The sequence below is a fragment of the Argentina silus genome, assembly GCF_951799395.1.
Source record: "Argentina silus genome assembly, chromosome: 13".
NCBI lineage: Eukaryota > Metazoa > Chordata > Actinopteri > Argentiniformes > Argentinidae > Argentina > Argentina silus.
Window position 1 is genome coordinate 7,651,704 of NC_139667.1, and position 25,386 is coordinate 7,677,089.

The 25,386-nt window shown below is 40.4% G+C and overlaps 4 protein-coding genes across 5 annotated transcripts in view; 2 read left to right on the forward strand and 2 right to left on the reverse strand.

Moving 5' to 3' along the window:
- Positions 1-1,831: 1,831 nt before the first annotated feature.
- Positions 1,832-12,307, forward strand: akap12a (A kinase (PRKA) anchor protein 12a; the record flags this gene model as incomplete). Its single annotated transcript, XM_083683505.1, has 5 exons — positions 1,832-1,945; positions 5,337-5,436; positions 6,515-9,183; positions 11,722-11,857; positions 12,303-12,307. The coding sequence occupies 5 exons, from the start codon at positions 1,832-1,834 to the stop codon at positions 12,305-12,307; spliced, it is 3,024 nt and encodes a 1,007-aa protein (XP_083539631.1).
- A 1,821-nt stretch (positions 12,308-14,128) lies between these two features.
- rmnd1 (required for meiotic nuclear division 1 homolog) lies at positions 14,129-19,138 on the reverse strand. Its single transcript, XM_083683119.1, has 12 exons — positions 19,001-19,138; positions 17,997-18,439; positions 17,775-17,883; positions 17,582-17,657; positions 17,449-17,488; positions 17,217-17,317; positions 16,868-16,974; positions 16,683-16,747; positions 16,009-16,085; positions 15,725-15,845; positions 15,398-15,514; positions 14,129-15,224 (listed from the first exon to the last, which is right to left on the reverse strand). Exons 2-12 carry the CDS (start codon positions 18,426-18,428, stop codon positions 15,192-15,194), a joined length of 1,278 nt encoding a protein of 425 aa, XP_083539245.1. The 5' UTR covers positions 18,429-18,439; positions 19,001-19,138; the 3' UTR covers positions 14,129-15,191.
- Positions 19,139-19,327: 189 nt separating this feature from the next.
- Positions 19,328-22,636, forward strand: ccdc170 (coiled-coil domain containing 170; the record flags this gene model as incomplete). Its single annotated transcript, XM_083683506.1, has 8 exons — positions 19,328-19,333; positions 19,697-19,873; positions 20,120-20,437; positions 20,613-20,813; positions 20,975-21,148; positions 21,409-21,651; positions 22,060-22,263; positions 22,361-22,636. 8 exons carry the CDS (start codon positions 19,328-19,330, stop codon positions 22,634-22,636), a joined length of 1,599 nt encoding a protein of 532 aa, XP_083539632.1.
- A 363-nt stretch (positions 22,637-22,999) lies between these two features.
- syne1b (spectrin repeat containing, nuclear envelope 1b) overlaps positions 23,000-25,386 on the reverse strand; it is a gene marked incomplete at its 5' end in the record, with an annotated part of 74,050 nt that continues 71,663 nt past the window's right edge. Inside the window, one exon of one of the 2 annotated variants that reach the window (XM_083683160.1) lies at positions 23,000-24,208. In XM_083683160.1, the coding sequence (XP_083539286.1) occupies positions 23,959-24,208 (250 nt within the window). In that variant the 3' untranslated portion in view covers positions 23,000-23,958. The remainder of the gene's footprint in view (positions 24,209-25,386) is intronic. The other variant, XM_083683159.1, reaches the window with a different exon arrangement.

The following is a 25,386-nucleotide window of genomic DNA, read 5'->3' on the forward strand; positions in this document are numbered from 1 at the left end:
GGCAGGTTTGGAAACAGAACAGTGGCTAGATGTTTTCCATGTGATCCATTAGCTTATATATATATGCCATTTAGCTGATGCTTTTATCCAAAGCAACTTACATTGCAGTGAGTGCATACATTTATCACTATATATGGTCCCCAGCAGGAAGCAAACCCACAACCTAAGCATTGTTAGTGTCATGCTCTACCAACTGAGCCACAGAGGACCACAAGGACTATGTCTGTTGAATAGGCTGTGTCAACTTCACAGGCAGTAGCATTGCAATTATTTCCCAGCTATACAGCAGTGCTCAAAGGTAGGGCTCGTCCGGGATGTGTTGCAATAGGCTACTGTATAGCATTTAGGGTACTGTAACTTCAGGTAACACAGACAACAAAAACAACAACAACAGTAGCAGATTTAAACTATCTCCACCGTGGGCCTGCATCTGGCCATACAATACATTAAGTTCACAACACTGGGATACGACAACCACATGATTCCATCCACACTCACTGTACATCACGAGGACCTGGATGTTACAGCAACAGTCGCACAATTAGGTTGATTCTCTGCAGAGGAACGGAAGATGAACTCTGACATACAGTTGTTTTTGGAACGTATCCAATCTAGATCTAATAGATATCTAATTTGGTTTTGGAGGGATGATTTGTTGTTCCTGTGAGACGGGAGATCCAGCAGCATAGCCAGTAAACACAGCCCTCTGAGTCATGAGTAAGCTCTCATCCTAATGAGATTTGCCAAATCAATTGTGGGTGTGTGGTACAGTATGTGAGGGGGGGGGGGGGGGGGTTAGCTTTGCCTATGGTCACTCACATTTCTATGAATCTGGGGTGGGTATCTTTCTAAATTCTCTTCACTTAATTATAGCCTCCATGTACAGTATGTCCACATAATATACAGTATTGTTTACGGTAAGTTGAATGACAGGTGGTGACCAACATTTGTGGAAAAAAGCAATGCAGTCATTTCCTGTTATTAGCAGTCCATTTGAAATGCTCTATAGCCTGGCTTCAGGTGAAATGTTTGGAAAGCACACTCACACATCCAGATGCGACAGACATCAAACAGACAGCAATTCGTATTTCTACTCACCTGTAAAAGGTTTGTTAAACTTCAATGTCCTTACATTTTATTGATCTGAATACCTTTATCAGGCCTACCCTTCATAATAAACATCAGACAACCATGTTTTCAGTGTTTCTAAGGCAGGTGTTGTGGTGTTATCTAGCCATGGAGAAACACATCAAATTAGATATTTTCATGCTGTGTCATGCTTGGTGAAGCCAACATCAACTGTAGGCTACTTGAAATATACATGTATTCAATAATGACAATAATACAAAATAAATGCATTAAAATGTATGGCCCACTTTTTCTTCATGGATATATACCATGAACTCAAAATAAATGAGTTATTCTCTCTATTGTAGCCTATCAGGTGACAGAGCGAATCTTTTTTGAGAGAGAGAGAGAGAGAGAGAGAGAGAGAGAGAACTTCGTGATCCTATGTTCAGAGCTCTGGATTTAATTTACCTCTTGAATCCGACTTAAAAGCATAGTTGCGTGCGATTGGTCTCTTGTTAAGATATTTGCAACAGTCATCTCAGGACAGGTCCTCTTCTTTCCGCAGGTTTTCTGATGCAGCAAGGCGTGCCGGAGTCGCACTGTACATGTGATACAGCGGGGAGGTGTTTTTCTAAAAGAGTTTGCAGGATGCCAGACTGCACCACTTGAAATCCTTCTGCCCCGGAGCTATCCGTTGCTGCTGCTGTTTTCATCTCGGATATTCTGTACCATTTCATAGAGGGCTGCTGAAGTTTACATAATGGGAGCGAATGAATCTGCGCAACGCGATGGCAAGGCTCAGGAAGACGCAGTGGCTGATGAGGAAAGTGCGAAGGTGGACGATGTCCAGCATGGCGAGAATATTGATGACAAGGTAAAACTAACAGAAATTCACATACGCTGTATACTTCAATTATAGGCCTATCGACTTCATCACTGGTAGGCCTACAGTACTTCTCAATTGCTTAGAGGAGTGTATAACTTACTGCAATGTTATGTCTCAGTTGTTCCATGTCAATAATCATCACTTCTATGATTCGCACCGTCATTTAATTCTGTCAAAAGTTATTATTGCCCATGTAAACACTGTATTATAATTAGAGCTAAGGGGCTAAGGGGTTCAAGTTACAGGGAAAAGGGTTTTGATTAATATTCATATTAAGTCATTTCCCAAAACTAGCTTCATCCCCAATATATTAAAGTGTTACTGGCCATAGCTATGAGAGCCTAGGTGCCAAAATACATGGCGATCAAAGACAAGGCAACAAATCATACCCTTTGGGATTATATACGCTATTTGATAACATTGTTGCTGTCTTTTTTACTCGCTTTTCTGTCAACGTTTGGTTTACAATTGGGTGCTAATTATTGCATCTAATCTGTTGTGTTGCTATCCATTGGCTACTGTACACAATGCCTCTTCTTTGAAAGAGATGTGAATCTCAATGGGGATCTTTTGTATATGAGAGGATGCAAATGTATTATTTTCCCATTGTTTTCCATTGTTGATAGCCTGACTCTGCCGCAATGTTAGGTAAACTGATGGTGTGGGCTTCTGGGGAAATACAAACTCCAAACTTACAAAAACATAACCAATGTAGTATGTCATACAAATATAAGGCAGTTGCTCTATGCTGATTAAGAATGAATTAGTCCTATCCTTCAAAAATCCTTCAAAAATCAATTGGTATAGCCCTGTTTCACAAATTGTGATCACAGGAAATCTTACAGATTGAACCCTTAAATTGTTGTGGATAAAACTGTTGAAGATGTAGAAACTGTTGGCGGATTATGACCTTCCATTCCTGGATGTATCTAAATAAAGCTCCCATCCCTAGACAAAGATGGAATTTCCCCTCAGTAGCACTCTGTAGCAGTAGCAGGCTACATTGATTATCTATGTAAGACATGATGAGGTCAGGTCGAGCAGGAAGTCTTTTAGATGGCTCTCAGTGTGTCAGAATCGGAATCAGAATCAGAATTCTTTTATTTGGCCAAGTATATTTGCACATACAGGAAATTGACTTGGTGAGGTTGGTGCATGGACATAAAAAACAAATAGCAAATATTGACACGAAATTTACAAAATAGCAAAATATTAACAAAATAGCAATAACAAATTTACAAATTTACAAAAAAAGAGCAGCAGAACAATACATCTTGTAGGCTGTATGAGGCTATGTGGCAATGAGGCTAGAGGCTGTGAAATGGTTGTGGGGCATGTAAATTAGAATAATTTTAAATAATGATGAATTACACTGTCAGTGCGTTGTGTGTGTGTCTCTGGGGGAGTTGGTAGACTGGTAGTATGTTGACGATCTTTATTTATTACTTTTGATTTGTTAAATGGAATTGTGTTCAGAGATCTTGAATTCAATGAATATTACTCACATTTGACTTACCCCTTGTCTGATGTAGCCTAATTTATGACTAACTTGTCTCTTGTACTCCAAGAAAACAACAAACATCTCTGCTGTAATGTCTTTGTTGCTGATTACAAATGTTGCTCAGAGAGCTTTTTAAGTGGCGATCTGAGTGTGTGTGTGTGTGTGTGTGTGTGTGTGTGTGTGTGTGTGTGTGTGTGTGTGTGTGTGTGTGTGTGTGTGTGTGTGTGTGTGTATGTTTCTTTGAGCATACAGCCTTTAGAAACCATCTGTAACACTATTTTATGCAGGGATGGATATGGATCAGCAATTATGGTCCAGTCAAGCCTATATACAGTATATCAAGCTATTTAGTCTTTATAATGCTTTTGGTCACAATTTACATAGAGTAGTAACACTGTAATTAATCCATTAACAACATCGTATTAACGTTGTATTAACATTAACATTAACATTGTATTAATGTTACACAGTACATATTGTGAACTGGAATTGAGACGTTTTTGTTACTATACAATTTGAATAAGAACTGCTCAACCACTCAACTCCATATGCCTTGTGATTACCAAATTACTAAGTAAGTACATGTAAAAACAATGTTGTTACTGGAGTATTTCCATATTTGTTTTACTGTCAACTAAAGTGCAGTGTTTGTCCCTCTTTTCAAGCGACATCAGTTGTACTGGTGCCTGTGGTGGATTTTATCCAAAGTCACTCTATCTAGAAACTAAAAGGCAAAATGGTATTAGTCCTGCAACCAAAATGAAAATGAATTTATTTGTCATCTAGTTTAATGCAAAAAAAAAGTATTACTCTATAGAATCTAGTTTAATGAAAAAAAAAAGTATTACTCTATAGAAACTAGAAAAAAGGAGAGGAAAATAATAATAATAATAAATGCACTGATCCGATACTGAGCATTGGTATCTCGCCGATATTGGCCTAAAATGCTTTATCGGGAATCAGAGATAGTGGCAGTGGCATTTCAGTGGCATAAAAAGAGCCTTTTATCGGATCGGTATTCTGTATCGGCTATACTTGAAGTTCAGTAGTATGAGTGGTATTGAAGTTCTGCAATGAGTGGTATCGGTGAAACAACAGGACAGGATACTCTCTATGGTGCACCAGGAGAAGTTCGTAAGGATCTGGGGGGCCATGCCGAATTTCCTCAGTTGCCTGAGTAAAAACAGCATGTTAAGTCCTCAGTGATATGGACACAGAGGAACCTGAAGCTACTGATTCTCTCCACTCCCCCCCCCCCCCTCCCTGCTTCCTCCTGAAGTCCACGATCAGCTCCTTAGTTTTGCTGATGTTGAGGGAGAGATTATTATCTTGGCACCAGTCCACCAGGATTCTTACCTCATCCCTGTAGGCTGTCTCATCGTTGTTAGTGATCAGGCCAACCACAGTGGTGTCATCAGCAAACTTGATGATGGAGTTGGAGCTGTGCATGGCCACACAGTCGTGGGTGAACACGGAGTACATCATGGGACTGAGCACACAGCCCTGGGGGGCCACCTTTTTGAGAGTCGGAGTGGAGGAGGTGATGCTGCCGACCCTCACCACCTGGGGTCTGCCTGTCAGGAAGTCCAGGATCCAGTTACACAGGGAGGTGTTAAGACCCAGGTCCCTGAGCTTGGTGATGAGCTTGGAGGGGACTATGGTGTTGAATGCTGAACTGTAGTCAATGAACAGCATTCTCACATAGGTATCTCTCTTGTCCAGGTTGGATAGGGCAGTGTGTAGGGTGAGAGCAATTGAGAGAGTTGATGTGGGTCTTAACCAGCCTGATCATCATGTTAACAATGTGAAAACACCTGGACCTCTTGTTTCCTTTTGACTGCTATAGTTATAGCTTAACTGTTTATTTCTATTTTTCAGTTACTCCCAAAAAATGGACAGATCTCTGGCCTGAACGGAAAATCAGACGACCTGACTGAAGAGATCAATGGCCATTGTGAGGACATGGCCGTTACTGAGGGTAAGTTGCTGTTGTCAGTCTGTCATTCAGATTCATAGTGGCGGTTCAGGGGGAAGCTGGTGGAGGTAGAAATCAGAGGACAAGCTCATTGTAATGCATTATACTTGATATTAATGCGGTCTGTATCTAGATAGTGCCCACATTCTGATTGTGCCAATTTTTTTTTATCAAAAGTAGCGCTGTGAACTGATTGTGATCAGATTTTCCTGATTTTTTACCACCTCCAGTGAAAGTCACAGACTTTTTGGATTTCTTCCCTGTGTAGATGCAATCTGGCTACCGAAAGTGCAGCCCATTACATAAAGGGGGGGGGGGGGGGGGGGGTGCGGACACAATGTGAGCACAAAAAAGAGATGGGTGGTTGCATTTTTAATACCAGGTGAAGATCGAATAGTGATCTGATCATGTTCGGATAACAAAAGTCACATGTAATATCTGGTCCTCAGTAGCTTAGTTGGTAGAGCATCGTGCTAACAACACTTAGGTTGTGGGTTTGATTCCTGCTGGGACCATATATACTGAAACATTTATGCACTCACTGCAATGTAAGTTGCTTTGGATAAAAGCATCAGCTAAATGGCATGTCTTATCTTGTTGTAAGTAGCTTTGGATAAAAGTCAAAAATGTAAAATGTTAATACCAACTGTAACCACAGCTAGTACTTGTTGGAATGAGAGATTATACAGTTGTACATTGCTTTGTATTAAGTTGCCCCTACAGTATACTGTACCTGTATAGGAATACATGTAGTAATAGCATTGTATTAATATGTTATTACATAGTCATTAGGTAATTATATAGCATACTGTATGGAGTTCAGCGGTTTGTGTTACACAGGTGGAATAAGGAATATTACACTTGTGCAATAACGTAAATCGCTCAGCTCCGTTGCTATGTAATTACAAATACATTATCAATATGTTATATGTATGTAACAGCATGTTTATACAATGTTGTTTCTAGTATAACTACAGAGTTACACAGGTACAGGGGCAACTGAATATGACCAAGTGTGACCAATTAAGTTTTCAACCTTCAGCTGATTGAACAGTAATGCATATTTGTTCTCTATTTTTAGTTTGTCAAACAAATTCAGCTATTGAGGCTCCAAAAGAGGACATTCCAGAGACAGCGGAGACTATCAAAAAGGAGGAAGCTCCTCTGGCAAATGACATTGATGAGAAGGAATCACCTGATTCAGTTGTTGACAATGTGACATCACCTGATTCACCTGCTGATGAAGTGACATCACTTGATTCACCTTCTGATGACGTGACATTACCTGAATTATCTGCTGATGACGTGACATCACCTGAATCACATGCCGATGATGTGACATCACCTGATTCACCTGCTGACGACGTGACATCAACAAGCACAAGTGAATCAGAAGTCAAATTAAATGAAATCAATGAAAGTTTTAAAAGATTTTTCAGTATGGTTGGTTTGAAATTGACACTGAAAAAGGACACAGGTGAGAAGACGGAACTATCACCAGAGAAAGAGGAGGGAGAGGCAAGTAGCCCAGAAGATATCAAGGACAGCAAGAAGATGACAAGTGATGAGGCTGAGCAGAATATTGAGCAGAGCACACCACAGGAGCCTGCTGATAATGATTCAACCTCTTCCCCTACGACTACAGATATCACAACTAAAGAAGTTAAGAAGCCCACTGAGGAGCAGACCACAGAGACAACTGAACCAACTGAATCATCTGATAAAGTAGAACCAAGAGACAAAGTCCCAGCCGATAAAGTTGAACCAAACAAGGAAGTCACATCTGATAAAGTAGAACCAAGCGACAAAGTCCCAGCTGATGAAGAAGAATCAAACAAGGATGTTACATCTGATAAAGGGGCAGAGGCACCAGCCACAACCACTCTGGATGAAGAGCAGGTTATGTCCCCAATAAAACGTTTTTTCACTCAGGGAATCTTTTCCAGTTTACGGAAAAAGAAAAAGCCTACAGAGGAAGATAGGTCTAAAGATGAGACTGTTGAGAGGGAACTGCAAAGCATTGGAAAACAGGAGGAAGCTGGAGAAGCTCAAGAACAAGTGAAAGAGGAGATCAGTTCAGGTGTAGAAACAGCACCTGCCATTGAGGGGGAACAAAATGAGAATAAACTCAAAGTTGAAACAATGCCCACATCGTCAGAGATAGAAACAGAATCCCTGCCAGCTGAGACAACCAATGCCCCTGAATTCAGTGACAACAGAGAAAATGTTCTTGAAGGGCAGTCTGCTCCTGAGGGATTCTCCTCAGTTATCTCAAATGAAGCTGAACTACTTTCATCTCAAGAGAAAGTTAAAATTCAAGGAAGCCCACTCAAGAAGCTCTTATCTGGGTCTGGCTTAAAGAAACTCTCCAGAAAGCATAGAGGTAGGAAAGCAGCAGAGACTAAGCTGACAGTGTCTGGTGAGCATGTTGCTGAGCAGCTTCAGTCGTCCAGTGAGTCAGCAGAGTATCAGAGAGGGGAAAGTTCTGCCTCTTCACCAGTAGAGGGAACAGAGCAGGGTCATGCTCCGCTGGAGTCAAGCCACGAATCTGAAGGGGATGTAAACTCTGATGGTGAAAGGAAGAGGGATGGCACATGGGCATCCTTCAAAAAACTTGTGACCCCCAAAAAACGTGCAAAAAGGTCATCTGAGAGTGAGGATGAGGCAGCAGTTGAAGGTGATCAGGGAATAGAGCTTAGCACAGAAGAGCCCAAAAAGAAAGATTCTTCTTGGGAGGCCTTCTTATGTGGCTCTGGAAAGAGGAGGAGCAGAAAAACCTCTGACTCTGAGGAGATGCCCATGAATGATGATCAGAAGTCAAATGATGAAGCTGGAAACACTGCTGAGTCTCCCCTGGACACTTCTCAGGAAGGAGATTATGACAATTTTACCTCTTCCGCAGAAAATGCTGGAAGTCCCTCAGAAGGTGATGGGGGGTCCACATGGAAATCCCTTAAAAGGCTTGTCACCCCAAAAAGGAAGCTCAAAACTGAAGAGGCATGTAAAGCTACTTCACCGGACCAAATACCATCCGATAGTGAGATCTCTAAAGATGAGTCTTCGTTTTCAATAAAGAAACTCATCCCTGGACGCAAAAAGAGAAAGTATGATGGAAAGCAAGAGCAAATATCCTCAGATGAGGCTGATAAGGGTGTTGGATCAGATGATGAGGACTCTGAAACCCCAGCTGTGGTTCCCTTGTCCGAATATGATACAATTGAGTCAGAGGAGGACCACAATTTACAAACTGAGGCGTTGATAGATAGTTCAAAACACAAAGCAGAAGAAGAAGAAACCCAGCAAGACCTCTCAAGTCAGGTAACTGAATTGGCCTTCCCCAATGACCCCCTGCTCCCTGATGCAGGGAAGGTTCAAGACACCAACGATACTGTGGCACAGTTGGCCTCATCAACAACCCCTACTGCTACGGAGGACTTTGAAGATCTAACAGAATTAATAAGTAAACATCTCAGTGATATACCTGAGGAAGGTGTAATAGAGGAGAGCATTGCCACACCAGTGTCTCCTGCTGAGGACACCACACGTGATGACACCATAGCCGAGGATATGATAGAGTTGACATCTGAGGCAGTCACTGCTCTGGAGCCTATAGATGACTCCCTTGCAGAGGAAACAACAGAAATGGTTTCCGCAGTTTCACAGCTGACAGAGTCATCTAAAACATCTGGTAACACAACACCAGTGCCAGCGGAGTATGATGTAAAGGAGACAGAAGCACTTCTACAAGAGGTTGTTGAAAACATTTGCTTAACCCCAAATGCCGTATCAGTAACTACTAAAGATGCTAGTCTGGAAAGAGTTGCTGTAACAGTTTCTGCAAACATATTAGAAACATCAAACCAGCTGGACGACTCCCTTGCAGAGGAAACGACAGAAATGGTTTCAGCAGTTTCACAGCTGACAGAGTCATCGAAAACATCTGACAATGCAACAGCAGTGGCAGCAGAGTATGATGTAAAGGAAACAGAAGCACTTCTACAAGAGGTTGTTGAAAACATTTGTGTAACCCCAAACGCTTTATCAATAATAACTAAAGACGTTAGTCTTGAAAGAGTTGCTGTATCAGTTTCTCCACACTTATTAGAAAGATGCACAGAGCTGGAGGTAATAATTTTGGAAGCACACAAACAATCTGATGCAGTTGCAATCTGCACAGGTTTAGGCACCAAACAATTCGATGATACAGATGAATGCCCAGTGGAGCCCCAGGTGGAGAGTATATCTGAAGTCAGTGAAGCAATATTGACAGAGCTGGCTCAAGAGGATAAAGCAAAGTTTGATGCAGCTCGATTTGCTACAGATGAGTTACAACAAGCTGAGGTTTTTAAGCCACAGGAAATATCTGATGCAGGTGCAATCTCCACAGGTCTAGAATCTAAAGAAGTTGATGTTAGTCTTGAAAGCCCAATGGAGCACCAGGTGGAGTGTATATCTGAACTTAGCGAGACAACATCCACAGAGTTGGCAACTGGAGATACAGCAGAGGAGATTGATGCAGCTGGAATGTCTACAGATATGGTACATCAAGCTGAAGTATATACAACAGAAACTAAATTCCAAAAAGGTTCTGGCAAAATAGATGAATCTCAGAATGGAGAATTTCATGAAGAGCAAAAACAGTTATTAGAGAATAACGTTGGTGAAGTCACCCAAATCATGCCAATAGAAGATGAGGAGGACAAACAAATTGAATTAGTAAATGAGTTGCAAGAGTCAACACCTATACATGTAGCCACCATTAATTTAGAAAAGGGTGGAGTTCAGGTAAATGAAGGGAAGGTTGTTGTAGAGGACATTCCAATGCCTGATACAGAGAGCCTGACAGTGTCAGTCACAGATGAACCTGTCATACAACCAACACATCTCACTGAAGTCACTCTTGAAGTAGAAAAAGAACAGGAGATGATGGATGCTGAGGGGGATGCTGTTGATTTTGAGCATGCACAATTGGCCGAAATCATCACATGTGAGGTACAAGATATCACAGCTTCAATGCCCGATACTCCCATAGTAGAAGCAACAGACATCCCTGAAACTTTGATAGCCATCGTGGCACCAGAAGTACAGTCTTCAGAGGCTAATGAAGCTGTGAGTATTTTAAGCCCTGTCTTAGTAACTGGTATGTCTGAGACAGCGGAATTAGGCAACACAATTGTGATGGTAAATGTTCCTTCAGTGCAGTTTGTTGATGACCATAACATTAAAGTTCAGGTGACGGATACTGAGATGAATTCAACTGAAGCAATTGTTGAGGCAGTGCTTGAGGTGGGCTCAACTGAAATCATAAAAGCCATGGATATTTGTGAACAAATTGATGATGAAGGAGAGGCTGTGTCTGCCACACTAGAGATTGAGGACGAAATTATTGAAGAGGCAAGCAGGAGTATTGCTCAGGAACTAATCCAGCATGAAATGGAGAACTCACCAGAGTCATCAAATGAATTAGTGATTGTTGAATCTTGCAAGGAGAAAGAATCTGTAATGTTAGACCAAGAGGTCGCAATGCCACCAGTGGACCTCATTGTTGAACCTCAATCAGATGTAAGGGCTGAAAGTGAAATAATGAGTGAAACAGAAGTTTCAAAAGCACCAGAGGATACTCTTGCTCCTGAAACATTCACAGAGACAAACAGTCAAACACATGTAGAGGAACATCCATGTAAAAGTGTTGAATCAACCATTACAGCTGTACAGGAACAAGAGAATATACAATTATCAGAAGAATTAGAATTTGATTCTCAGCAAAATGTAAGGAACACAGTGCCCTCAATTGTTCAAGTTGATACAGTGTGTGAGGATAGTAAAGGTATTGAAACATTTTCAGAGTTCACATCTGAGGTTGTCAAAGCACCAGATGACATAGTTCCCATAACATTAGCAGAGACTTGTTCCCAGCAAGAAGCTCACAAAATGGAGACTGAACCTACTGTTGCTCTTGAAATACATAGAGCCAAAGAGGATTCAGTTACCCCTGAGATCCCTACCCAGGGGCATGAGAAAAAATTGGACAAAAAGAAAATAGAATCAAGACAGAAATCTGTTGTGGAAGAAATAGAAGAGGAAGCAGAGGAGAAATCAACACAGACGGTTGCCTCCTATAGGGATGAATACAATGACACTAGAAGGGTGTCTGTGGAAGTGAAAGTGTCAGTTATTGTTCAGACCCCTGGAAATCAAACGTTCGTTTCTCAAAGTATTGATCAAAATCCAACCCAATCAATTGGAAATACTAGACTTTGTGAAGACAATCAAATTGTGTGTACAAAGGAGGCTATAGAACCACCAAGCCCTGTAACTGATATAGAGGTATTTGAAGTTGGTGTCCAGACCACAGAGGCAGTAGAATCTAAGGCAAAACCAGAGGAAGAGAATGACCAAGATGTGTGGCTGGACGCTGAGGAAGGTATCACAGCAAAACCAGTTGAATATCTAGCCGGTCAGGTATCACAGGAACATGAAGCTTCCGAGACAAGCATAATGGACCAGGAGATAGCCCAAGATTCCCATGTGGGAGGAGGCGAGGAGAGTCAACAGGAAACACTGAAGGCAGATGTAACAAACAAAACGGAAGGTGAAGATGCAGAGGACTTTGCTATTGCACTTGAGCCTCAAGGTTTTCTGTTAGGAGGTGAAACTGCTACGGAGACAAACGTTGCTACTACCAAATGAGACTGTGGTAATTCCGTCCAACAGAAGTTTAATCAACTGGTAAGCCATTTATTTACATTTCAAATTACAACAATAACATGATGAGGAAATCTAAGACGTAAAATTACTTTTTAATATCCTCTCGATAGATGCCTTGTAGGGATACAGAATAATGTCCTTCTGCAATTTTCTCCTTGCAGATTGAACAAGCAAAAGGAGGACAGGACAGCCTCTTAAAGAGTCAACACAGTCAAACAGACAAAGTAAATGGCCACACCAAAGGACGATCTACCACAACCGAAGTAAACCTTCTGTGATGGCCTTCATGTCCGACCAGCCCAGGCTCTGGAGACATTCATCAGGTCTTCAACACCTTCACCCTATGTTTGTTGTTATTCAATGCAATGTTGATATATTAGTATATCAAACGTAAACTGTATGACTACCTGTGTACTTCATTGAATACATTTCTTGTTCCTTTTCAAGGAACCATGTCTTATTATCTGACCTTGGAGGTACAATAGTGTATACTATATATTATTTATGTTTGAATTAAGACTATGTTTGAGCGTGTCAGTCATACAGTGGGCTATGCTTAATGTATCAGAGATCATTATAAATATTAAGAACACTCAAACATTTGAGAGGTTGCAATCTACCAAGTATTGACATATTATTGATGGATGCATTGATCAAATATATCTACTGTTGTTTTTAAATCAGTAACTTCCATTTTTTTCTATTGTTGTATTCAGTCAGAACGTAATTCACAGATTACAGTGTGTTGCCTAACATTTCATTTGACAAAATCAAATAAATGGCATAACATTACATTCAGTGGAAGAAATTATACTCCCATAACCTTAAGTATTTGCTGACCAGAGAGTGTACTGTGAGTTATAGGCTGCCGGTATGTGTTCCACATCTTGTTTATCACCGTCTTTCCTCATATTGTACATCACTGCTTGGTAGACTGAGCACGTCATAGAGCAATTGCTCAAGAATGTGTATTGAATCAAATTCATTGTTTCATATTGCATGCAATTTAAATCTTTCCTATGAATACTGCCATCTTTTTTCTTCATCCGATAGAAATATAGAAAGTTGCATTACAGTATACAGTGCACTCTGCATTTTGTTTTTATATACAGGTATACCAAAACACTGAGACAATATGTTCATGTATCCATTGCTTGAGTATGTCAAGTTGACACTGTTTGTGTTACGCAACGTAATTCTTTGTCATTTTATTCCATTGCTTTAGTAACTTTACTAGACTTTTACTAATGTACTGTACTAGCAAATATTTAAATCAAGAACTTAAGTTCAGTTGATTGATGTTTTGTTCTACATTTGACTACTGATTGGCACAGCACACTTCATGTGTTCAATAGTGTAATATAAATAGACAAAATATTTGGAAAGGTTATTTAAGTTTATTATAGCAGAACATGGCCTTAAAATGCTCATGCAATGATGGCAGCTTGTTTTTACCCCTGATTTATTTCTAAGTTGTGTGTGTGTGTGTGTGTGTGTGAGTGTGTGAATGAGTGAGATGTGTATGAGGGAAGTCTGAGGCTTTTGGATTGGCTGCTTGTTTTTTCTTTTGACTTTTTATAACACAATGTGAACCTAATAACATTTGTAGATTATATTCTGGTCTATCTTAAATAATGTAATAATAACTAATAACTAAATGCAAAATATAAAAGAGTTGCATGGACATTTTTATATTTCCAAGCTGTTCATGAAATAAATGAAAACATTGTAAAAAAAGTCTTCAATATCTGTGGAGTGTTTGTTCTGACAGCAATACTGTTACTGTTATTGAAGTTCCAATATGATGACAATATCAAGCAAGCTTCATTGCTCAAAAATCTCTGCCGAAGCCCCGTCAGTGATAGACCCAGATGGCTCAGAACATGTTCAGTGCATTTAACATGAAATATTACAATTTTACACCACCTTTTATTGCTGAGTTGACTTGCTGACTTGTAATTACAATTAATATGCAGTGACATATTGATGTAATGAGACATCTGACTGTTTTAATCTTCACAAAGGTGACCACAGAGAACACAAAAGAAAATGTTGGCACAAAATAAATACATATACAGTGGCATTGGAAAGTATTTGGACCCCTTCACTTTTTCCACATTTATTGTGTTATAGACTCAATTTAAAATGGATTATTTAATTGTTTTGCCATTAATCCACACACAATACCCCAAAATGACAAAGCGAAAACACGTTTTTAGAAATGTCTGAAAATGTATTAAAATTGAAATACAGAAATACCTAATCTACATATTTATTCAGATCCTTTGCTATGACACTTAAAACTAGCTCAAATGCAAAAATGTTGTCAATGAGTTGAATTGAGTCCATCTTAATGCAAGCATAATAGTTCATGTGATTTTGGAATTAATATTTTTGTTTTTATAGGGTCTCTGATTTGCGGTCTAAGTTTAGTGCAAATCCAGCATGGTCTGAGTACTTAGGTAAATGAGGTATTTTTGTATTTCATTTTGTCATTATGGGGCATTGTGTGTGGATTGATGGCAACATTTAATCCATTTTAAATTGAGTATGACACAACAAAATGTGGAAAAAGTTAAGGGGTCCGAATACCTTCCAAAGCGACTGTAAATACATACAAGGACAATTCAAAACATGCAAATAAATACACCTCAAATTAACATGATTTATGTCCATCAATGATTACATTTGAGCACATCTGTCAGTAAACGTAAAACAAATAGCAGGTGTTAATTTGTGCCTAAAACAATGTATTTAGCAACACAATGAGAATTATTTATTGGTGCTACATCAACATAAATCAGGCCTAATTGCATCACTTTTTGCTGAAAACTTACTGTCAATATCCAAAGCCACAGTTATAAATGAGGAATATCACAGTTTGTGTCCATTTTAAGGTTTTCTTCTGAATTATCTTGTCAATATAATCACAATGTAATGGATTTACTCAAATACATTCATAATATCATAATATTTAATCTGGACTATTCATTCATCAGTGACAATCTGTCTTTCCTCCATCATGGAACTTGTTCCACTGCTGCAGCTCTTCAAAAGATTACTCTGGCAAGTTCGAACATCACCTAGAATTAAAAGGCAACAAAACAAATAAAACAAAATGTTCTGTGAGTGGGCATGACAGAAATTAGAAATCAAAGGTTGAAATATGTTTCTTTATTCTACCTCAAAAACACAAATATCATCATCACCATCAGACCCTGAGCAGTGAGCGAGAGAATGGATGAGACTTTCTCACCTCAATAGTGATGAGAATGACAATCATCCACTCCAGCCTCAAGCTGTGCTTCTCACTCAGGTGGTTCCTCATGAGGTCTGCCAGCTCTGTGCAGTGCTGCAGCTTCTCGTTCACAACCTACAACAATCAGATGACATAATACTGTAGGTTGAACTGCAGCACACCGCCACTAGAACTTGCATGATGACCGGTGTTTTATTGTATTATGTATTTATTGTATTCTGTGGTTAAGGTAGGCCTAGGTTTCTTGTTCTTGAGCATCCCACCCGAAATGACTGTGTAAATCGTATTTGTTAGCAAATATGATCAATGAGGTGCACTACCTACCTTGACTCTGCGGTTAATGTTGAGGAACTGACAGGTCTTGTCATAAAGCTGCTCCAGGTTCTCTCTGTCCCAGTAGAAGTCAGGCGTAATGAGCAGGTCAGAGCTCAGGTTTATACAGTGTCTGTAATTACAAACAAACAAAGAACAAAATAGCAAGTCTCAATGACAGATTACAAAGTACTATCTGCAAATTGTTTCACGTTGCCCAAACTATAATGATCAAATATTTTCCAATCCTATCTTTCATCTGATCAGTTTAAACATTTTAAGGTCATCTAATTTACCTCAGCGAAAACAGCTCTCCAATCTTTTGCATGACCTCCGCTCTAGACAACTTAACACTTTTACCAGATTTCAGCATCTGTTGGGCGAAGAAGAAAAAATTACAAATTATCTCAGAATCCAAGTAGTACGTGGGGTTGATTGAGGTGGGGAGAATAACACAGGGATTGGTTAGCCCACTGTAAGAGCCATGAGCAAAGAAAAGACATTTAATATCTTAGAAGTCATATTTCCTGTGTTATTTCATTATTGGATTATTCATGTATCTGTGTTACTAGTTTACCAAATAAATCATAATTGCATTGTTGTTATAATTTGATCGTCATTAATATGTACCTGTAACTTTTTTACTTTGACAACGAAACCTTTTGAAACAAAGTTACTGGTCTCCAGACATTGCTTTTTTACATGGACTACTGAGTGGTTGCATTTTGAAAACAGAGGGCTGTGCCACTACACCCACCATACTGTACAGACTAGGTGGCGTGACTTTTAATGTCTGGCCATTTAAAATACTTTAGCACTATATATGCTCCTGTGTTGTGTGATGAAATTTACTGGTACAAACATCCATTAGTGATTATGAATTATATATAATTCCAGATTCAAGTCTGAGATGGTTGTTTTTAATGAGTGGATGTCCAAACTGTTTATACATTACTTTCAGCAGGCCTACCTCTGGGATTGATTGAATCGACTCCACAAAGCTGTCTAAAGAAACTTCCCATATGGCCAGCTTTACTGCAAACAATCAAAGAAGAGAGAGAGAGAGAGAGATATTATTATTCAAGAAAAACAGTAATGGTGAATATACACTCACCAAGCATGAATTATGGATTATGTAGAACGGGTCCAACTAACCTGATAGACAGAGAGCATTTGAGAACGCAAATTTCTCTAGCACAGCTTCGTCTTGATCCATCTCATTGTTCAGATGGAAGTTACCACGTTGCAGCTTTGAATTTCCCCTGAGCAGAGCATAAAAAGATAAAATATACAATTCAACAATTCACAGTGATTTGGTAGCAACTCAATTAAATCCAATTCATGAGGTTTTCCAGAATACATTCAACTGAATTATGAGCACATTCAATAAGGGGGAAATAACTTCAGTCATTTTAAACCTAATATTAGGTAACTGCATATACTGTAACTTCATTTGAAATTGCATTATTCATCTGCAAAAGGAATGACAAATAATGTGGCTTACTCTCCAATTGTATAGTTTATCTCTTCATTTTCCCAATGGATCAAAGCTACCTCATAAGGCTCGATCTCATGCTTTTCCAAGATTCTCATTACACGTTTCATCTGTAAGAGCAAACAGTTCAATAGTACAATTTTCAAGATAATGAAAACATTGATAGAATTACACTCTTGAATTCTCTATTATGTTCATAGGTAGAATTCTCCTATTTTGACATTGAAATTCTCACGCGCACCGTTTTCTCTTCAACATTCCAGAACACCACTGAGCCATCCCTAGGGAACAAAATAGCTCTGTCAGAATTCAAACAAAAAACTATTAACCAGAAAATAAACATTATCAATTTGACATGGAAAAATAGGACGTACCTGAAGAAAAACATCAAAGCATTGTCACCGGGTTTTGAGGCCATTTCTGTGCATATCACCAGTACATTTGAGGCATCTAAAATAAACATATACTGTAACTGTCAAAATGTGGGTTTAACATTGCACAATCAACCTGGTGTATGACCCAGGTATTGTATTACTGTATTATATGCCATGAAGCAAATATGATTACCTCTTGGCAAATTATCTACTTCGTAAAAGCCATTGGCTATCAGGTCATGGCAGAGCGTTGGCAAATGGTACTGGTCCGCTGTTGCAAAGGCAATGCACTGCATCACATCCTACAAGGACAGAAGGATGTAACGAACATGAACAAGAATCATAATCAGCATCAGATCAGATGTTTAAACGCACACCACGAGTCCTCTTTCAACTGATAGACCTCAAGTCTCACCTTGTCCTCCTCTGGGGTAGGTGGATTACTTCTGGATGGTTGTTTGGTCCTTGGGCCCTTCAGAACTCTCTTACCAGGTAATGTCCCTGATTTCAAACCCGGGTTCAACACTGATTTGACGGGAGTTGTTGAATACAACCGTTTCTGAGTACTCCAATACTTGGTGAAATAACCAGGGATGGGAGATATGCCAGTGTTTAAAACATTTTGCTTCTGGTTTACAGTCCAGCATTGTTGTTGGTTGTGTGCGGTTGAATGGCAGCTACTATGAAAAGTCACTGAGGTAGTCAAGGCTGATAATGTTCCAGGTAGAGTCTCATAATTGTGTTCCTGAACATGGTCTGACAGACTGACAGGGGCAAAGCGACAGACACATCGCCTCCCCAAAGGCTGCTGAATCCTCAGTCTGCACCACAGCGTCCGGAGAAGCATACCTGCAGGGACTGCACGACAACGCCAAGAGCACACTTCTTAATCTTCATTATGTCACTTAATCAGGAATTGTACAATATTGTACAGTAAATTAACTCAATCAACTGGGTAACATCTGGGGAGTGTCAACAGTAGTTATAGAGGCACAGACATCTTGCACTATAACATTGTTTTTAGTTGGGTTTGCTACATTTAGCTCCCCAATAAAAGACAGGCCTGTTAATAAACAAGCTGGTTTCTACTGTAGCTAGCTACCTACCGAGCCAACACAACGTCCTGGGACATTGACCTTGGGTAAACTGAGTAATGCAAGTAAAATAGCAAAGCAAATACATTGTTAGCTACATAATCAACGTTATCGTTACATTACTCGTTGGCAACATTAGGGCCATGGTTATAGCTGCTACTAGACCGTATCGATGCTCACACACACACAAAAAACACAAGCACATTTCAAGCCCAGTATAAAACCAATTCGTGCAAGCTAGTAGTAGCTGAAACTTGCATGCCATGAATGAACAGTCAGAGCTAGGTGTTTAATAGCCTTGATAACGCCTCAGAAAATGACTCACCAAATTAAGCTTCAAAAGAAGATTTGCCATATCTTGCCAGATATGCCAATGATTGTCATATCAAAATAAATACACTTAGTCAGATTTAGTTAGAGATACAATCCATGGAAAGGATCCATGACAGATTTGTATGCAAGCTTCTTGTTCATAAAGTTTTGTTTGAACAGCTATTTCCTGGTCGCTCAGTCTGGGACGTCACTCATTCTGGCCCAGTTAGAATACTGTATTCATTTTCTGTGTAGAGGGTATCAGTTCACCTGATGGCACTACAGCACCCCCTTCGGTAAAGCAAGAGCGAATGTTTTTTGTTGCTTAGAGACTTGACACATGACTGTGAGAGATCTACTTTAACGTTAGGTTACCTTTTCAGGCTATAGCAGGCTATAAGCCTAAAGAGACTCAAAAATAATGGAAGGCATTGATTCAATAATAAAAGAGACACAACTAGATGAGGTAAAAAAAAACTTTTTTTTTGCTGAAACCTATTTGTCTCTTTGGAGCCTATGTTTTAGAATAAGAAAACTGAAATAATTGAGCTTTCATTCTAGTCTTGCAAGAACCTGAAAACAGTTTAAGGGAATGTATATGCACAGTGAATAAATGCTCACACATTATAGGCTTATCTAGGATGAAACTGATGTTGAAATGACTCAAAGCTGAGCTGATTAAAAAAACAGTATTTTGTGATCTCCTCAGGTGTGCCATGAGAGAGACCGGTTGAAGATGAGAGTCTCTGTGTTGGAGGAGAGTGTGAGGTCCTACGAGGTGGAATGCAAAGCCAGCAGAGAAACAGTGATGAGACTGGTGACAGAGGTGGCCCGTGAGCGGAGGAATGCAGCCACCAGTGCAGAGGCGCTAGATTTGCTCAGACTGGTACATGTGTTCACCTCTTTTAAGCCTGACTAGTAGCCTACTGCCATTTCTGCTGTTGTGTTTATAGAAGAGTATTACATTCTGCCTGTAGGACAACAAAATCATCATGGGGTTGATTTGGATCTGTCTGTTTAAGCTGTTCTTTCAAACTTATGGATAGGCTACGTAATGATATTCATGGGTTAAATAGCTATAGCTTATGTCAAATTGCTTTACAATGTTTCCATCATAAAATGTGTCTCTTAGGAGTTAGATAATGCAGTGTTGGCCAAGAGGAGCGCAGAGATGGAGAAACAGAGTCTCCAGGAGAGGCTGGAGGCCAGCAGGCGTGTTATAGAGGCAGCCAAGCAGGAGGCAGGATGCCTGGAGAGGAAGATCCAGGAGCTGGACAGAAAGTTGCACACAGGCCAAGAGGAGACTCAGGCTTCACAGGGGAAAATGCAGACCCTCCTGGAGAAGTTAGCCACCCTTCTGCCGAGTCACTCTGGTGTAGCCCTGCCCACTGAGAAGGAGATGCTGCAGAGACTAAGTGACCTCTGTACCAGGGAGGAGAATGCAAAAATGGTAGAACTTTTACAGTGGTTCCTCTAACATGTAGTTACATTAATCCATATTAGTTTAAATTAGAAAGTACATTGACATATCATCTTTATAGAGGCACATTTTTGTAGTGTGGGAGTAGGTATATATATTTCTTTTTTTCAGCATGTTTTCTACATAATATCATCCAATATTTCAGACAACGGTGGAGATGGAGAGAAGGCTGTCCCATGTATCTGAGGATCTGTCCAGGCAGACAGAGCTCCACCATAGTGCACTGCAAAGGGCCCAGATGGCAGAGCAGCAGGTCCAGGATCTAAGGGAGCGGATGCAGGGCCTGGAGGCAGAGCTGTTGACAGCTGACGAGCATCGTGATGGGCTGAGTCATAACAGAGAGCACGTGAGCACATTGGCAAAGGACCATGATTGTCCACCACCAACAGCATCCTCTGACTAAAATAGCAGATTTCTGTACATTACTTTTGATGTCTCTTGAATAGCAGAGATTAATGAGCTCTGACTGAGGTGTGTCAATCACCCTGTTTGTCCTCTCCCCTGCAGTACGAGCGATTCCTGGAACAACTCTCAGAGAAGATGAAGGTTGACTCCATCGCCACTGACCTGGGCTTTGACATGCGGCTTCAGCTCATTTTGTCTCGTGCAGAGCAACTCATTAAACTGGAGGGGACAGCTTTGGTGGAAAGCAAGACTCTGGCCCACAGCCTTCAGCGAAAGGTACAAAATGCATCCAAATGTGGCTGGTAGCTTATCTCAGAGTGTACAATATATTTAATTATAATGAGTTTGAATGATTGCTCAGTAGAGGTGGGTTTGTGTTTTAATTGGCCCTTTTGTTTTGATGGACAGTCACTTAATGGTATTTGTAGCAGCACCTTTTGACTGGTATACACCTATATGTGTGTGTGTGTGTGTGTGTGTGTGTGTGTATGTGCTTGTGTGTGTGCGTGTGCATGTGCATGTGTTGTTGACTGCAGCTGAAGACCCAGAAGGAGCGCCTGGAAAGTAAGGAGCTCCACACAGAGTTGCTGAGGAGGAAGGTGGCCGACCTGGAGGAGGAGAAGAGGAGCCGGTCAGCGCTGGCGGTCGAGCGTGACGATGCCTATGTGGCAACCAGGAGACTGCAGAAGAAAGTGGAGCGTCTGCAAGGAGAACTGGCCTCTACCAAGCTTTCCAACACTGAGCTCAAGGCCCAGCTCTCCCACACCAACGAGCTCAAGGTAGAGGGGAGGACAGCTCAGGCCCACACATCTAGAGGCAGAGTCATATAACTGCCTGGCAGCTACCTGTAAAAAACTCTAAATTGAGTTTAAAAAAAGGTGGATATTACCTTTAATAAGCACTTTGTATTGCACACTTTTACGTGCATTTTAAATTGTCCTCACTGTATGTCATTATAATCTATACCTCTGTATAGCATTCCAAATGCTGACCAAGCAGGTTGTTTGTGAAGTAATATGATCAAATGTACAGTAAACATCAATAATGTGAAACAGTAGCTGAACATTTGGTTATATTCAAGAATCAATAATGGAATTAATGTTCTGAAATCTAAGAAATTCCTGTTAGGCCAAAAGCAATTAAATACTGACAACTGCTGAGGTTTCTGCTGTGTGTGATGTACAAAGCTCAAAGTCATGGAACAGAGTCAGACTATTGAGGAGCAGAGTAAGAGTCTGGAGGAGCTGGATAAGGGGAAGGCCAATGTTGAGAAGACCCTCACCACAGTGTCGTCAGATCTACAGAGTCAAGAGAAGAAGGCCAGGGAGGACCAGCAGCAGCTCACCACCCTCAGACAGACTCTGACACAGCTCACTGAGAGGGAGAGAGAGGTGGGGGATAAATCCATAAAATGTCACTTGACTTGATTTACAGAAGCTTACATTAGAAATCAAACTGGAGGTGTGTTTTGTTTGCTCCATGTTTCAGTTGGTAGACTTCCGCATGGTGGTCTCTCAAATGGTAGGCCTGGATGTCAAAACCCTGACACTTCCAAACTACGAAATCATCAAATCTCTAGAGGGTCTGCTTCACACCCATCACCACCACCATCACCTCCACCACCCCGCCCTGCCTTGGGGCTGTCCTGCCCACCAGCATCCCTACCTCCCACAGACACAAGATGCCCCTGGCCCTGCCAGGTCCTACTCAGCTGCCTCTCAAAGGTCTGCTGGCCCTGAGGCTCTCCCCCTGCACGAGGCCTAAATCTCCTCCAAAACCAGGTCACTACTCTGGACAGATACTGAATGTGAATGAATCTGGGATAATGATTATGATCTGGGATAATTAATTTGAAATCTTAGTACATCACTTATTGTAGTGCAAAGAAATTTGATTAGATTACCTATATATTTTCAAGGTTATAATGTATTCAAAGTCAGAGATAAAGATTATAGTGGTGAGAGTAATAAAATGCAAACATTGAATCTTGAATATAAATTGTGTTTGAGTTTGTTTTAAATTCAAACATTGTTCTCTACATCATATTGAGATGATGCTTGTTCTTTGTAATTTAATAGATAACTAACTGCAATTCATCGATGGTGAATAAAACAAGAAGTCAAGATGAGAATTTGGCATTCAATATTTGTGATTTAGGGGTCAGATATACATGATAGATACATTTATATCATTATATACAGTACATGTTAAATAATCCTGGACTTTAAAACATTAATACTGAACTGACAGAGCCATACAAAATATTCAGTAGTGTTGTAATTCATTACAATGTAGAATATTAATTGTTGCCAGTTAAAAAAATAACAATAAAGTGTGTACAGTACATGGTTGTCATATTTTAAATGTTTCTGAAGGGTTCAAACTGTTCATAGCAAATAACTATTTCATGATTTCCTTTGTTTTTCATCAATATATTCAACACACAATTCAGGTTATAGATTCTTACACCCAATTACTGTAATTCATATTAAAAATCAACTATTCAACACTGACACACCCAGCCATATAAGTAACCATCAATAAAAGCAAAGATTATAACTGCATGCCAAAATACATGTAAAAAAATAATTGCAATATAAGATATCTTAAAATGTTATTTTACAAATTTCCAGTTGTTACAAGCAAATTCACAGGCTATTTTTAGAACTTGACAATACCTTTAAATAGGTCTTGAGACCAAAATGGCATCTGTATTGTACCTATTCCAGCATCCAATTGATATCCACTGGAGACAAAACCAAAACAATTTTTGGTTTGTTGCTCCAAAGATGCTTCTTAAATTACACAGTATTACACAGATTAAAACGGTGAGATGCATGATCCTATCAGATACAGTAGACAGGAAGAGAAGGGACCGGGTAACTTGACAGTAGGTGTATTTCAGTCTTACAAAAACATGACCAAGAAGAGTTTTGTTTACCAATGTACTGTGGTATATGGTTACCAATGTGCTGTGGTATTGTTGCAGGTTCCATACCATTATTTCAGGCATAACACCACAGGAGACCCACACAGTAAAAAAAAACAACAACCCAGAACAGCCTCAAGTCTGCCTCCCAGCTGGCTTAAACAGGAGGTGGCCCATTGGTGTAGCGCAGCATGGGGTAGAAGGAGCGGGCAAAGTTATTGGACTGAGAGCAGCTGAAATCTCCCTCAGACAATGGTACCAGGCAGGCCATGCCCACGAGCAGCAGGAGGAACAGCTGGAGGGGCAGCGCCACCCAGAGGACGCGCCTCATGAAGGAGGAACAGCGTGAGGGAGGCGTCCCGGCCTCAGAAGGGGAGGAAGCGGAGCCAGCGGCGTTGGGAGACCTGCTCAGACACAGCGGCAGACGTTGATTTAGTTGATCACATCTACAGCCATGGAGATGCACCCAATACATCCATCCGTCCTCCATGTCATTATGATTCACCAATTCAAAATATTATTTTCAAAACTAAAACGAAAAACTTTCCAATCGAAATAGGAACTCAGTGTTAGGAACTGAGGTATGACTGTGCTAACTCTATGATTAGTGCAGCTCCCCAGACACCTCCCTTACCGTGCCTTCCCTCCCAAAACCTCCTTCAGAATTTACAGTACGAAGCAAATCCCACACCTGATAGCTACGACAAACAGTAGCTGAGACATCTATGATACTGGTGATCAACAAACTGATTGAGGTGCTGAAATGACACCTTGGAAGAAAAAATATTTGGGTACACTGAACACATTTTCAAGACATACAGCACAATCCAATGAAAACCATGAAACTAACAAATGAGCTGACATTCCTTTGTAAAGAGCGTTAGGACACAAGGCGAAATGCATGCTGCAAGTACAGTAGCAGTTGGAGGTTTAGATATTCCTAAAAGCCCTCTCTGAGGATTTTATCCTGTTAAATGCAAAGCATGCAGGAGCACAGCAGTTAGAGCAGGTAGTTATGCCTCTGCTGTTTTTAAAAGTAGCATTAGTCAGCACCATCTGAAAACGCCATCATCTGTCAACGCTGGCCACTATAACAGAGAAGAGAGTACCACTAAATTGGTTATAAAGGCACAAAGTAATAGCCTATTTAGACTACTGTATTCAGATTCACACTCAGTACACTCAGATAAGGGATACATACTGTAGTAATACAACAATAGCTGGACACAGTTACAGTATAATGAAATAGCCCTCTAACTTTTTTTCCCCACCCACTTTATTCTGCCGTTGCTCTGGTTTAGCTGACATGGAGGCCTATTTTATGATCAAGTTGGATTGTACTGAGATGAAGCGTGATTCCAATCCAGGTATGCATATAAAACAGTGATGTCTGTTTTACACTCAGGTTAGTCTAGAGGCTGTCACCAAAGTGCCCCCTATCACTTCACAAATGGAGACCTGAGAGGCGAGACCCACAGATGGCAAATTGAAGGGGGGAAGATGGTGGATTAGTCAGTGAGATAGAAGAAGAGATGTCACACACGAGAGAGGAAGAAAGAGAGAGAGAGAGAAAGAGCAGAGAAAG

Coding starts and splice junctions, on each gene's coding strand:
- rmnd1 (XM_083683119.1), bottom strand. CDS start 18,428: ATGCTTCTCCGGACGCTGTGGTGCAGACTGAGGATTCAGCAGCCTTTG. Junction 17,489..17,581: donor GCTTTGATGTTTTTCTTCAG/GTACGTCCTATT, acceptor TTTGTTCCCTAG/GGATGGCTCAGTGGTGTTCT. Junction 15,225..15,397: donor TCATTCTCATCACTATTGAG/GTGAGAAAGTCT, acceptor TTTTAATTCTAG/GTGATGTTCGAACTTGCCAG.